Genomic DNA, 15,308 nt, shown 5'->3' with positions numbered 1-15,308 from the left:
TCTGATGGGTACCACAGAACTTTTGGTGCAGTTTGTGGAGAGGCCAGTAGATTCACCAAAGGAGGAAAGTATGTTGGTAAGGTATTGGACATCCTCCTTAATGGGGGCACAGAAAATGGCAGCGTCGTCAGCATAGAGCGAGGCACGAATTCTCCCCGGTTGTCTCTCGGGCAAGGGATGTAGCTTTCCTTGGGTTGTGGCCTTGCTGAGAATATGATGTAGGGGGTCTATGGCAAGCACGAAGAGGAGCGGTGAAAACGGATCCCCCTGCCTGAGACCCTGACCGTGTTTGATTGGGTCACCAACAATACCATTTAGCAACACTCTAGAGGACGTGGAGGAAAGAAGTGTCGAGACCCAGTCACGAAAGCGGGTAGGGAAGCCATGATGATTTAGCACCTCCAGCAAGTAGTCCCATCTAACCGAGTCGAAAGCCTTCTTGATGTCTAATTTGAATAGAAGCATAGGTTTCTTTGAGCGGTGAAATTTTCTGGACAGATTCCGAACATACATAAAGTTGTCATGGATGCTTTTTTTTATGAAGGCACTTTGCACAGTGGAGACAATGGCATTCATATGAGGGGCCAGTCTAGTGGCTAGAATTTTGGCAATGAGCTTGGCCACGGCATGAATCAGGCTAATTGGTCTGAAGTCAGAGATGTCCTCGGCGCCATCCTTCTTGGGAATGAGGGCGATATTCGCCGAATTGAGCCAGTGCAGATTTCCGGCGTTTAGGTTGGAGAAGCTGTTGATCACTAGCATGATATCATCCTTAATAATATTCCAGCAACTCTTGAAGAATTTTCCGGTGAATCCGTCCGGGCCTGGCGCTTTGTCAGAAGGAAGAGAAAAGACATCAGCTCTGACTTCCTCTTCCGAAATGGGATCACCAAGCGCTGAAAGGTCAATGCCAGTGGGTGGGATGGATGCCCAGTTAATGGGAGCGTGGAGCGCCCTTTTTCAAAATCGCATTGAAGTGGGAGTGAACAATAGATTTCTTGTGATCATGGTCTGTCACCCAACCTTGGCCATGCTTTAGGCGGTGAATAAGGTTTTTCCTCCTCCGGCCATTGACTCTAAGGTGAAAATAGCGAGTATTTGCGTCTCCCTCTTTTATGTTGGTGATTCTCGAGGTCTGCCTTTTCCGCGCACGTTCCATCACTGCAAGACCCACTACTTTTTTCTTGAGTCGCTTCCGAAGATCCAACTCCGCTGGACTAAGAGCTCGAAGGTCCTAGGCCTCATCAAGTCTTAGGATGACCTCCAGAGCCATATGTAGCTGGACTTTGGCATTAGAGAAAAGGCTTTTGCTCCAGGAGCGAAGCTTCTGACTTGTCTTTTTTAGCTTGTGAAGCAGTCTTTGGTATGGCTCATTGTGTGCGGACGTCTCATTCCACGCCTCCTGGACGACCTGCTGAAAGCCTGGCATGTTGGTCCAAAAAATTTCAAATCTGAAAGTCCGCGGCCGCCGAGGCCCATCTTCATTGGCAAGGAGTAGAGGGCAGTGATCCGAAAGTGAGGATGACAGGGCGTGAAGGATGTGTTTATCGAAAGTGATATCCCATTCCTCATTACAAAAAAACCCATCTAGTTTGGACATTGTCGGGTTGCTTTGCTCATTACTCCAGGTGTATTTTCTATTCTGGATGTGGATTTCCTTGATCTCGCAGAAGTTGAGGGTGTTGCGGAATCGTACAATTCGGCCACGGTTAGCATTTGGACGATTCTTATCTCTAGCCCTATAGATTTGGTTAAAATCGCCGGTGACGAGCCACCTCACACTATTTGCTGGCTTTTGGTCCTTCATTTCCTGGAAGAATGTATCTTTTAGGTTGTTTCTAGTTGGGCCATAGATGGAGGTTAGCTTGAAAGAAACATTGGAGCTGATGATAGTGACAGTGGCCGAGAGGGTGTAGTCGCCATACTGGACACTTTCAACGCGGACATGATCTTCATTCCAGAGAAGTAGGATTCCACCCCGTGTTCCAACAGCAGGACGCTGAGCAAAACCTTTCAGTCTATATCCGCCAAGAAAAGCAGCAGTGTAGGCATCCACATCTTCAAGCTTTGATTCCTGGAGGCAAGCCAAGTGACATGTTGAAGCTGCAATGGTGGCATTCACAGTGGTTCTTCTATTGGGGCAGTTCAGGCCACGTACATTCCAATTAAGCACACTTAAATTTAGACTAGTCATTGAGCAAACTAGATAACATCAGGAGGTGCATAGCATCATTCAGCACATTACATAAACAGCCTTGCCAGGGCACATTGGGGTGGTAGCCAGCAACAGCAGCTACAAACAGGCCTAGGATATAGATGATTTTCACTAACATAGGAAACTAGCTACATCAACTAATCATAACATGGAGCTCCAGTCTACTCCAGCCCAGCCTCGCCAGCCGCAGGTGTCGTCTCCGCCGTGCCCTCGCCTCCATGCAGCAACAGAGCATCTTCCACCACCGTTGCAAGGTCACAGTCCATCTTGAACAAAGCTCGAAGCCCTGCAACAGCCAAGTCAGGCAGCTGACCCTTGAACATTGCCACAAAACGACCAATAGCCTCCTCTGTGATCTCCTCCCCTTCGCCAACTATGCCCATCCTCTGACAGAGGAGCTTTTCCGCCAGCTGGGCAATAGGCATTGCCCTGTTCTTGTCCCGGATGCGTGGGCTCCGTCGGCTCAGGTCAAAACCAATGACCCCAGCTAGGGTCTTCCTCCTCCTGCTTGGCGGTCTGGGTGGTGGAGAGCCCGGATCAGGCAGGATAGCCGGCTGCACCGGCACAAACAGAGGCGTGCCAGGGGAGCACAAGGGTGGCTCGTCAGTAGCCCCTCCTCCCAGATCAGCAGCAGACTGAGAGGAGGCCATCTGCATAAGACGAGGCATGTGAACAGGCGTTGCTGGAATCTGCTCTTCAGGGTGTGTGCGTTCCTCAGGCTGACTTGTTTCTGCATGATCTTGAAGAGTCGAAGAGGGCTGCACTTGTGCCCCAAAGCAGGACGTCGCCTTGGGCAGCCAGGACGAAAAGGATGAGGTAGTGTTGATCTCAATGACGTCCGAGGAAGTGGTGCGCGGCGAAGGAGGAAGTGAGCGGCCACGGCTGCCAAAGCGATGGCCCAGTTGGCTGCCTCCAGGAGCGCTGTCAGCCGAGTAGTGACGAGGCCGCCTCCCAGAGGCCGGGATGACAGAGCCATCAGGCAGGCGTTGCACCCTTGTAGCATCAATACGACGAGCGTCAGGCAGCTCAAGCTCCGCTCCACGCCTTCTGCTGTTGCCACGGTCGTCACGACGCGAGTCGCGCCGGTCATCGTGCCTAAAGTCGTTGCGATCGTCGTCATGGCGCCTGTCAGGAGCCCTGGAGCGGCTTCGGAAGAAGCGCTCGCGCCAAGAGGCTCTCCTACCCTCCTGGCCGTCACGGCGCCCACGGCGTTCGTCGTCGTCATCATGTCGGTCTCTATCATCACGACGGCGGCGATCTGGCCCATGGCGGTCACGAGGGCTCCTCTCTCCGTCGACCCTACCATATCGCCAGTCGAACTTGTTGGAGTAGTGTGGCCGCCGGGGGACATTGCCGTTGGCATCGGGGGTGAAGTCCTCGTGCCTGTCAAGGTGCACCAGGACGCGGCGGCGAAGGCCTTGACGCCCAGTAGCCCCCGACGGGCCGACGAGGACTCCACCAGGCTGGCTCGCGCCCACGGTGAGATGGACCACCTTGGGGATGGCCGAAGGGTTGGCCGACCACGCCCAAAGACTGAGCGCAGAGGCGTCCTCTCGCTGGACAGTGGCGATGTCAAAGTAGTGGAGGAAGGTGTTGGGGCCGAAGACCTGCTGAGCGACGGCGTCATTCCAGGAGTTGAGGGGGACATTCTCGACGCAGAGGTGGACGTGATGGAAAGCGTCGACGATGTCGGCATGGGCATTGAGCCTCCACTTGGCCGCATGGATGTCGAGGTCGTCACTGGAGAACCTCCCTGGGAGCGCGGTGACCAGGTCTCGGTGATGGGGGTAGTCGAACCTGACCAGGAAGTCTTTTGGGTAACGCGGCACCACTATGAAGCAGTTGCGGTCGATGTGGAAGTGAGCTGCGATGGCACTCCTCATCTCCTCAGCGCTGACCCGCGAACGGTTGCCGCCTAGCCAGACGAACGCCGCAAGGCTGGCCAGGCCAGCGGCCTGCGCGTCCATGTCCGGGGTGGAGATGACCACGGCGTGGTGCTCCTCCGGGCGAAGAGAAGGGTCTCCGATGCGCGGCATCCTGTCTTGTCTTGTGGAAGTGTAGCTGGAGCTTGATGCAGAGTAGCTTGGGGAGGTTGGTGCAGGGCTGTAGCCGGAGGAGCTTGGGCTGGTCACAGGCGAGCTTGACGCAGAGCTGTAGCCGGAGGAGCTTGATGTGGAGACAGAGCAAGGACTGAAGCAGGAGCGCGCCCGGTGCCCACACCGCCGACAGCGGAGGCACCTGAGCGAGTTGCGGCAGCTGGCCTTACAATGCCCTTTGTCTAAGCATCGATGGCATACTCTGTGTTTCAACTTGACGAAGCCAGCGCCTGGGGAGTAAAAGGGAGCAGTTGGCCTTCTTCTTGAATGCTGGTGGTCTGGTGGTTGGACGCAGGGCTTCTCCTCCACCAGAACGGCGGACGCACCAGCTGCCAGCCCTCATCACTGCAGCCCGCCTCTTCAATGCTTGGCGCGGAGGCCGCGGCCGGCGCATGCAGCGCATGGCTCGATGCGGGAAGCCCATTGAAGGAGCGATTTGCCGCTGATTTGATGCAGGGCCGGTGAGCGCCAAGAATGGGCTCGGGCGGAGTGGCCTCCAGCAGGGTCGCATTGAAGGCGAACCTGACTCTGCGCTTCCCCAAATCCAGCGCAGCAGGATCCGCAACCGGCTGCGAATCCGGGACGGCGGAGGAGACGGACGCAGCAGGGCCAAGAAGCGGCGGAGCCAGATCTGGCCTCCTCTGCGCCAGCTGCGGGAAGAGGGCAAGCACCAGCCCGTCCTGCCCGTACTTGGCCTGAACGAATCCAGGCGGGAAGGACGGCGTTGGGGGAGAGCGCGGTGCAGCCGGAGGGCTCACATCGGCGGCGCTTTGGGTGGCTGCGAGCACCGGGACGGCGCGTCGCAGGAGCATGGGCGGCGCCATCTTTTCAGGACTCATTGCACTTTGTGTTTAATGTCGGTTAAATTACCCCCTGAGATGATGGGAAGGTGGTTTTGTGTGACGTTGCAGCTCATTTGACTAGTCAACATTGAGGTGGCATTCTAGCCCGCCCAAAGTTACAAAAATATCACAAAGTCACACATCACAAAAACTTCTTTGCACTAAAAGTCAGAAAGTTGTGTATTAGAGCCTCTAGTCCAAGAATTTATCATTCAAATCAACTATATAAAGATCACTCGTTTTTCTTCTATATACCACTTATCTATCTCTAATAATAAAGTACGGATTGACTTCTTGGGTTCACCGCCACTTATACAAACATGCAAAACACAGACGGATACAATGACAAATCCCGGTCCCTATATATGACCATTACACGAAAATGCCTTTCTGCACTCAGCTGAGCTGCTCAATCCCCCTTTGAAATCCCTCCCGTGTATATATTTAGCTTTGTACGTATACACGCCACCAGTAAACCACACACTCACACAGTGCATCTCATATATACCAACGTACACGTACGTACCTACGGCGTCCTGCCATGTATGCATCAGGGCCCACGAGGATACGCGCTTCCTCCGGCGAAGTAATGCCCGTCCGTCGTCAGAAAGGGGGCGGAAGAGCTGCTCGAAGGGCCGCCGTAGGGGTGCTGTTGCTGCGACATGTACTCCATGGCCGGCGGCGTGGGCTTCCAGTGCCGCTTCCGCTGGTTGATGAACCAGTTGTTGATCTGCTTCGCGTCCAGCCCCGTCGACTCCGCCAGCGCCGCCTTCTCCAGCTCCTGCCGAGGCATGCACGCCATTAACTCCTGCAAAGATCTTGCACACACACACACACACACACACACACACACACACACACACACACACACACACACGAACGCATGACCGGTGTAGGTACGTACCGAGGGGTAGGGCCATCTGTAGTGCAGCTGCCACCAGTGCAGGAGCTTCTGGCGCGCGTCCCTCGGCAGCTTGCCTTTCTTCTTCTTCTTGGAGAGGTCCCTCCAGAGGCTGCTCAGGTAGCCGCTGTACTTGTTCAGGAGGTGGCTCTTGAGCTCCTTGTCCTCCGCGCAGTGGCTCGTGATCTCCGGCAGGCCGCCGACGTCGCCGATTTCTTGCTCGTCTTCGGAGGAACCGCCCCCTTCGACGTAGCTGTGGTCATCTGCTTTGTCACATTGGCAATCCAGCAAACAAGGATGTCAGATGAACTCGCGGCCGTCATCTCAGATGCTTGTATTGTAAGCAGCCCTTGCATCTTGTTCTTCCCGAATAGATCTAACACTGTTTTTGTGTGTGTGAAACATCTAACACTGTAAATTTGATCGTACTTGTTTCATAATTAATTATCTCAATTGTAGTACTATACCTGATCAATGTTTACCTTAATTAACTCGAGTACTTTTTTTGCATGGTAATACATGTCTTATTTATATTATAAGGATCACAATACAATCTACATACAAACCGATCTGAGAAAATTCGAGTAGCTCATAGTGTTGTTTAGCCTTCGGAGTTAATAATATACCCAGTATTTTCTCTATCTAAATAACTAACTCCGCCAAATTATTTTAGAGGACATACAACTAGGACTATGGCACATCATCAGGACTGACACATCACCGTAATTAGCTTAGCATTCAATTGCATGCATGCATGCGTGTCCCCAATATCAGGGTACACATCATGTATACATTATTAATCCAAATATCCATGCTCATACAATCAAACCCTATTAAAATATACTATAATTAATTCATGGTGCTACACAGGGGGTATCATCTAGTTGCTATAGCTCACTTGACCTAGAAATAGCTCTTTCTCATCAGTGATTTTCCACTTGATCCTTATACATATGTATAAATCTCATTGTTTAGATCGAGTGGAACTTAGCTAACTTAGCAATAGTTGTTTGTATTGCTAGTACTCTTAGAAACATCAAAACAGTATTAAATAGCTACTCATTGCATTTCAAATTAGTTAAAGCTACCTTTGTTCTCAGTCAAAGTTCTTCTTTAAGTTCCCCGTAAGAAAAATAAGTTAGATTTGATCAAGTCTCTACTAAAAAAAGTAGCGTTCCTTTTCCCGCGAGGCTGAACTCTTCGACAACCCGTCCCCCTCCCACCATGTCCCTCAAACGGGTTTTTTCATCCGCCGTGTCATATTTGACCGCACCTTCCAAGTACGCCGCTCAATCAAATTAATTTACTTACCTTTCGCAGCACTACATCAACTCCATCTTAATTAACTTACCTTTTGCAATAACATGAAATTACGTTGCTCAATTCCACGCTATATTTCATCGCAGCTTCCCGTATGCCACTCGATTACATTAATTTGCTTACCATGCATGAACCAGGCTACAAAATTATTGAGATAAAAATAATTCGATCCCCGTGGCAATGCACGGGCACGTACCTAGTGTATTGAAAAAATATTCTAGTATATAAAACATCAAATATATATAGTACAGAAATGTTTTTATGGGGAATCTAGTGAAACAATTTTTTTGTTGTAGATAGATGTTGGCATATTTTTCTGTATGCTTGGTCACACCTAAAGATGTTTGACTTATGACAAAGCTAGAACTCCAAGTAATTTGAATAGAGTGAGTTACATATTAGCTGCTTAGAAAAATTAGACGCATCAAATCAAGAAGGCGCCACCGTTTGTTTCGCTAGTTCCCCTGGCTCTCACAAGTTATATAGTGCCCAAAGACAAGGGAATCCTAGGAGTAAAGCTTGTTGTGTAGCTTAGTTATATGTTAGAATAGAGCGTCCTTGGTGATGGCATCAACACACTAGAAACATGTTGCACGATCGACCCCATAAATCCCCATCTTGGCGTGGTCGTCACAACCAACCACAGATGTACTTCCTCTGTTCCAAAATATAAGAATATTTTTAACACTATACTAGTGTCAAAAATGTTCTTATATTATGAGACGGAGGGAGTAGTATATATTTTCCAAAACTTGCAAGATGCATGAAACAGAATGCCTTTTCAAAGACCGGGAGGAAGATGATGTCGTTTGTGTACCTGTCTCCACACGTTTCTTTGGTTTATGTATATTCACGTCTGGTAGCTATGGCGAATTAATCACAAAAACATGTGGTTGCCCCACCCCAGGCTGCACATATGTAACCAGCGCATCACGGGATCAATCAAAGTCACAAAGCACGGAGTAATTGGACATCAAGGCAGACGCGTGCAGCTAGCGCCACAGAGCAAACATCTGAATCAGGCGCCCACATGCAATTGCAGAAGGAAACCGCTTGTTGTGGCGACTGGCGACTCTGGCTAAGCGTAGCCACCTACGGACCAACCTACGTACCAAGTCAGAGCAATTAACTGCTGTCCCCCCTTGATGAACCCGTACGTCGTCGTCGACGTACGGCTACGACGACCGGCCGGCAGGCAGGCGCCAGACAAGGCCTAGTGAAATCGTGGTGGATCTACTGTACCATCTGTACCCTTCTCCTGCATGACGCTGTATGTTCCTCGTACCTTTGTCACGGTTGCTGGGCTCGCCATGCACGCTACATCAGATAGAAATTAGCTGGATCTCTCTCTCTCTCTCTCTCTCTCTCTCTCTCACACACACACACACACACACACACACACACACACACACACACATACTAGTAGGGTAATTAATTGTCACGGCTGGTGGGCTCGCCATGTACGCTAGTTCAGATACCCCTTGAAATTAGCTGGATCTCTCTCTTCTCTCTCTCTATAGTAGGGTAACTAATGACGCGTTTGGTTACTTTCTCGGTAGAGTCTGGCCCAATGGAGCCTGCCCCAGCGGAGCATGTTTCAGTGTATACAGGCTGCATCAAGCCCAAGTCGCATCCTCTTTGTAGTGTAAATTGCACTAGGCCGAACTTGTGTCCGGGAAAACGACCGATTTGGACGTTCCCCACGGGCCTGGCTGAAAGCGCTTTAAGTTTCGTGCGAGTCAGTTTCTGCATGCAGGCCAGGCAACCAAACAACTGAGTAATTAGCGCGTTAGAACCTGGTTGGGCTTGATGCAGCCTATCAAACGCGTCCTAACTGTGCTAGCTGATGCAAGCTTGCAGCTACCAACCTTTCACTTTTTGTGATCGCTGCAGCTACAAAACATTTGTTCTACTTTAATTCAAAGACAGGAGGAGTGTTGCATGTTTAGAAAAAAAAAAGACCGGGGCTCTAATTTAAGACCCGTGCCATCTTTGTGGATTAAATACGGTGTTGTCGTATATTGTAGGACTATCAGACTAGTCACAGTGGAGAGTAACTTACACTAGTAACATACTCCCTCCGTTCCAAGTACAAAGTTGGGTCATCTATTTTGGAACAGAGGGAGTACATGCTATCCTAGACTATGTTATTATCTTCATAGTGGGTAGTGTCATGCAAAGCTTCATTTATTAGGTTATAGACTCATTTTGTCTTGGTACATGTGATGTTACTCATAGAAGTAACTAGCTAAGTTACTCAATTTACCTCTCTCCTCATTAACTCATTGCTATATAGGAAAATTTGCTGACTTGGACACGATGTTAATCTTGAAGTTACTCCCACTTTGGCCAGTCTCATGATAATACTGTAAGGAGAACATGCAAGTACCTAACTTATTTAAATGTTCCAACATGCATGTTTTTCAAGGTGCTTATTTATTTTGAAACATGAGTGCTTGATCTGGAAACAATGCTTACGATGTGCCTGTATATACCTTTTACTCGCGAAACCTTGAAAACTAGGACAAAGCAAGAGTTGAAGGTCGTATTTTAAACAAGATACCACCAAAATGTAAATAAACTAATACAAAATTATTTTTTATTGATCTTCTACCTACATGAATATAACATGAGTAGAAGAAATATGGATTACGCATTGAATGTGTTATGTGAACTTTATATGCAAGTTCTAGTTACAAGCTAGCTATTGGGAGTGTCCTCAGAAGTCTCACTCTATATGTCTAACATCTTATGGCTCTTTGGTGTAGAACTTGTTTTTTCAGGTAGTTATGTGTAGAACAAGTGACTGCCAAGTTCATATGTAGGCCTTATCAATAACAATAAAAAATTGGCTCCCTCGACGCCCCCTTGACTTGCAAGACCTTAGTCTAATAGAATGGATTCATATCTACTCCATTGTACCCTTGTAAACAAATTTAAATTCCCTCTTGCAACAATGCAATGTCCCTAAGCTAAAAAGCCAATGCATTGTCCCACCGACCTCCGTGAGTGTGTTCTCTCCCCAAATCCATTTCCCATCGCGCCTCTTCCATATCGAACCTGCTCTTTGGTCATAATTAAACCCACCCCATTTCCACCTTCTTTGCTAGCTTAGCCACTATCGCACGCCAATTTCTAATGATAGCGGGCTAATTATATCCTCTTTTGGCATCAAATCACACATTTAGTGTTCTTCTCAACCATAGTCAGTGGGATGCCTAGCATCCATTGACATTTTCAACTGCAAGTTGAAAGGACATACTTGCTCCTAAGTGGTTTTGTGTTAATTACAACATGATTAGTGATGCAACCAAGTGCTTGGGTTTATAAATAGTGTGTTGATACATTGTAAGGTAAGCAAGAATGGTCGGAGCCCCCCCCCCCCCCCCTCGGAAAGTGAAAAGAGACGACTTCCCAATGAATTTCTACATATTTGAGATATTAAGAAATCCATACTATTAAAGAAGGCACGAGCTTTGGAGTAAGAGGTTGGAATCAACTTGCGTACTCATGTGAATATTGCACAACGAAACACACCCAGACTAAGAGAGAGCCCTTAAATTCCCCATTTTGCAACTGCTCTATGTACCCTAGAACCTTCGGTCAGCCTCTGAGATATCCAGAAGCTTGCTACCCCTGAGTTGCAGCTCTTAGAAAAGCCTTAAGCCTGCCCGGGTACCGCCCGAAAACTCCGGGCTCCAAAATCTCTGAGTTGTCAAGAAGCATGCTACTCCTGAGTTGTAACTCTTTGGATAGCCCGAAGCATGTTCAGATGTTTCCTGGAGCCCCCAGGGCACGTAGAATGACTGCATAACATTTTGAATTTTGGGCCACCTATATAAGCCCACCTTCTTTCCTATGAATAAGGTAACAAATCAAGTTCTTTTCCTCTATTAATGTGAATCTCAAATATTTGAGATCTCCTTCCCTAGTGCCTCAATCTTGCTCAAACTTTAGGGATAGCTAAAGGAGATCTTGATCTACAGTTTTACCAAAGGAAGGATTGAAGCTCCCCCCCTAGATCCTTGGTGGATATTTTACTCATGGAGTTTTTAGGGACTCCTTGATGGCTGGAGTCCTTCCGGAAGCTTCCTTGTTATGGTGTGCTCCGGATAAGTTTTTAAAGGTTTTGGTGGTCACCTCAAGACCGACCTCTAATGGATTGGGTTCCTTCCTTTGCTGGGAGACACAAGGAGATAGGGTGAGCCTACTCTGGCATTCGGGAAGCTTTGACCCTCGAACCCCTCCAACTTAGATTAGCACTCTCCCAAGAGTGTGGACTTAAGGATACATCCTAGTCTTCAACTTGTGATTAATCTATTTCCCACTCCTTTACTTTGTGCTTGTGCTTGCTAGCTAGCTGTTGCTCTTGCTTAACTGGTGTAACTAGATTTTCCTTGCAAATCTAGGAAACTTATTGATCCACACATATCATTAGAATTGTTAAGACAAGCTAAAAAATATTATAGTCTTCTATTCACCCCCACCTAACTCTAGTCGACCTCTTGATCCTTCCACAAGTTCCCCTTCCAACCTCCTCCCGAGTCCCCTAATGCAAAAATTTGTGTAGTCATTTTTCCATTGAAGTGTGGCATCCAACTCACCATGAGGAATATGTATGTATATATGATTTATATGGTGGCACTAGCCATTGACTGGAGATGAATAATAATGACACCATTAAATGATCCTAGCACACAATCAAAAGGGTGGTAGCAAAAGGATTCTCAATTGATAACATAATAGTGACTGGTTTTGTTTTGATGGATTCTCTTTTGACCTAGATTTATCAAATTTAGAATATTCATAACAAACATTTGGCCGCTAGTCTTAAGAGATGAAAAATCCTGCATCGTCGAATGATGTAATAGGAGGAGCATGGGAGGAAGGAGAAGAATGAAGAAGATGGGTGGGGGTGGGGTGGGGGTTGCAGAAAGAGAGGGAAAAGAGAAAGGAGAGATATAACCTCGACCAAGGAGGCCACCAAGGAAATTATGATTGGGACATGACAGGCAATGAGCTCTTCACTAGGCCTAAATGATGGCTGAGTTGGGGTGAATGCGAACCTACCTGACAGTGCCAATGGTGGAAATGTAATACTGTCGTGCCACCTAAGCAGGATGAGGTGGTGGTGGTAGAGGGAGGAGGGAATGGCGATGAGTCAATACGAGAGAGGTAGGTAGAAGAAGAATGCAATGGATGATGCTGGTGGAAGCGAGGCAGGGAGGAGGCATAATAAAGGGATGAAGATGTGTGACATGTCATGCATACGGAGAAGAGGGATGGTGGGTTCGTTTCGTGGCTTATACTAAGTCGAGGTGTCCACATGGTTCCACTCCATTATCAAATTTGTTAAATTCGACACCACCCCTTCTCTTTTCCGCACATGCATGGACACATGTATGCATCCAATTGACAATCCACATGGTTCCACTCCATTATACTAAGTCGAAGCATGATATGAGCAAGATTCTTTTGATTTTGAAAATCTTTAACTCTTAATCTATGCATCCAATTGACGATCCATTTGTACTATTGACTTCGTTGCAACGAGTTCATCTTGAAAATTAGATCCCATGTTGAGGATATTTAGACAACTTTTTTTATGAGCAATTTTAGGTTCGAGTGACTAACTTGCTGGTTATAGGTAGATTACAACCACTTGGTTACCATGATATAATAATTTGGTTACCTAGTTATTAGCTGATATCATGTATTACTTGCTGACACTTGAATACCCACTCTAGATCTCCATAACATTGCAATGCCTAGACATATAAATTATTATGTGGTAAACAAATACTATTATCATGGTAACTGGTTGATGCTAACATGGCAACCAAGGTACAATAACATGAGTGCTACCGGCGACAAAGAATCGTCGAAACATGACAACTCGAAGCCCTCAATTCGAGAAGAACTCAGCGAGGAAGACATGCCGCTAATCAGATTAACAGTTTGTGTGATAAAAACATCTGAATGCTAATAGTTTATAATGATTATGGTGCCAGCAAAATTGATGCATGCATACACCTCCTCTCTCTACAGGAAAACAAGAGCACAGCACTGTAATAAAAGCAAAGATGCGTGTGCTACTTAGATTTGTTAGTAAATTAGATGCACAGGAATAACTCACTGCCACATGCATGGTTGTTGTTTGCATTTGCTCTGTATATTGACAAACGATCGTGTACTAGGTTCCCTGCTCTGCAATAGTCAGCACTGCCGTTCCCAATTTCTGAATCTGAAAAGCAAATAGTAGTTGTAACAAATGCGCATATACCTAGCGTAAACGACTCCATCTGCGCCTCCATGGCCCTGAAGAACTGGTCGGCTTCTTGGACTGGTCTCGTGAGCTCCTGCTTGTACCTGACCAGCACATCGCAGTAGGTCTCCTGTGCATGGGAAAAGCAAACATACTCATCTGTAAACCATACATAGATATGTCGTGTGCAGGCATACTATTCGTCTCATAGAATTCTGTAGCTACATCTGCTAAACATGTAGATTCTGAGTCACACAGATCAGCGAGGTGAAGCTTAGTATCATATGGAAAGTTATATATTCTCTTCTCCTCGCGAGCCTCCATGGAAGGTAGTAGTGTGGATCGTTAAGATGCCTATAGCTAATGGAGAGTTGGGATGGAGAAATTTCAAAATATTACCATGAACTCATCAAGTTCTGGGTCAGGCACCGGGTCTTGGCGCCGGTCGCCAGGATCTGAATCGAGGTCGCCGGCTAGGGCGGACAACCGGCCGACAATCTCCGGCGGGGCTCCGACCTTAGATAAGGCAAAATAAAGGAGCACTAATTTGCACAGGTACAGAGATGAACAGAATTTTTAAACAGAAAGCTAGAGAATAAGAAGAATCTCGCTGGTGATTTTGTGATGCAACAAACCATTAATCGCAATATTACATGCGTTCTTAGAACCCGGGAGGCCAGGACGTACGTACCTTCTGGCACTCTATGAAGGCTGTCAGGAGAGCAGGATAGAGAGGGTGCGACATGATCTTGGCTTTGACTGTATCCGTTCCCCTGTCATGGTTGGATTGTCTAGAAGGTTCAGGCGGCGCCGGCGCCGGCTCCGGCACTGGTGAGGTGGATGCCCCCGAGGTTGTGTTGTCTAAGGTGAGGTACAAGGGTGTGGAGGTGTTGGCCTTGGAGCCACTAGGAAGAAGGGGAAACTGATCCATGTTTGCGTACTTATCTTCTAGCTGATCCTAATTATCTAGCGAGGGGGTTAAGTGTGCAGGAACGGAAGGATAGGCCGACCCTAGCTAGGTCAAGGAAAAGCTGAGAGAGAGAGAGAGAGAGAGAGAGAGAGAGAGAGAGAGAGAGAGAGAGAGAGAGAGAGAGAGAGAGAGAGAGAGAGAGAGAGAGATCCAGGCACAGCACAGTTGGCCAGTAATCCAGATAAGAAAGGGGTGTCAATAATGGAAGGGAACAATTGTTGTTGTTAAGTGCATTGTGATTCAAGAAAGGAATGGTTGTACGTTTATACCATACCATCAATACTAAAACCCACACATCAATCGGATATCATATTTTAACAATTCTCCTCACATAAAAAGGTCATAAGTTTTGCCCGGCTCGAGCGAGGGAGGGACGATGACGGCAGCACGCCTTCGCTTCACTTCAATGCTTGTAGAGTTCATTAGGTGGTGTACGGATCTGGATGTGATTTTTATTATTTCTAGTGTTCATTGTACTGTCATGGTTGAAGATTATAGATCGAAAGTTTTCTCGCAAAAAAGGTCACAAATAATTTTACTAAATATTTGTTGGTTTGTTTTAAACTTTTGAGACCTTTTGATTCTGATAACACACTTCCATCATTCTATATCTACGGCATATTAGGGTAACCTAAGAAATGCCCTAGAATTTCATTGTTAAACTTACATCCATGGCGAATATAATTTTCCATGAAAAAT

General features: G+C 47.4%; 1 protein-coding gene across 1 annotated transcript; it reads right to left on the bottom strand.

Annotated features, from left to right (window-relative positions):
* Positions 1-5,349: 5,349 nt before the first annotated feature.
* Positions 5,350-14,663, bottom strand: LOC123082450 (homeobox protein knotted-1-like 4). Its single transcript, XM_044504778.1, has 5 exons — positions 14,331-14,663; positions 14,039-14,155; positions 13,658-13,769; positions 6,058-6,317; positions 5,350-5,934 (listed from the first exon to the last, which is right to left on the bottom strand). Exons 1-5 carry the CDS (start codon positions 14,568-14,570, stop codon positions 5,704-5,706), a joined length of 960 nt encoding a protein of 319 aa, XP_044360713.1. The 5' UTR covers positions 14,571-14,663; the 3' UTR covers positions 5,350-5,703.
* Positions 14,664-15,308: the final 645 nt, after the last annotated feature.

The sequence above is a fragment of the Triticum aestivum genome, chromosome 4A, assembly GCF_018294505.1.
Source record: "Triticum aestivum cultivar Chinese Spring chromosome 4A, IWGSC CS RefSeq v2.1, whole genome shotgun sequence".
Lineage (NCBI taxonomy): Eukaryota > Viridiplantae > Streptophyta > Magnoliopsida > Poales > Poaceae > Triticum > Triticum aestivum.
The sequence above is the reverse complement of the archived record's forward strand: the minus strand, read 5'-3'. Positions and strand labels throughout refer to the sequence as shown.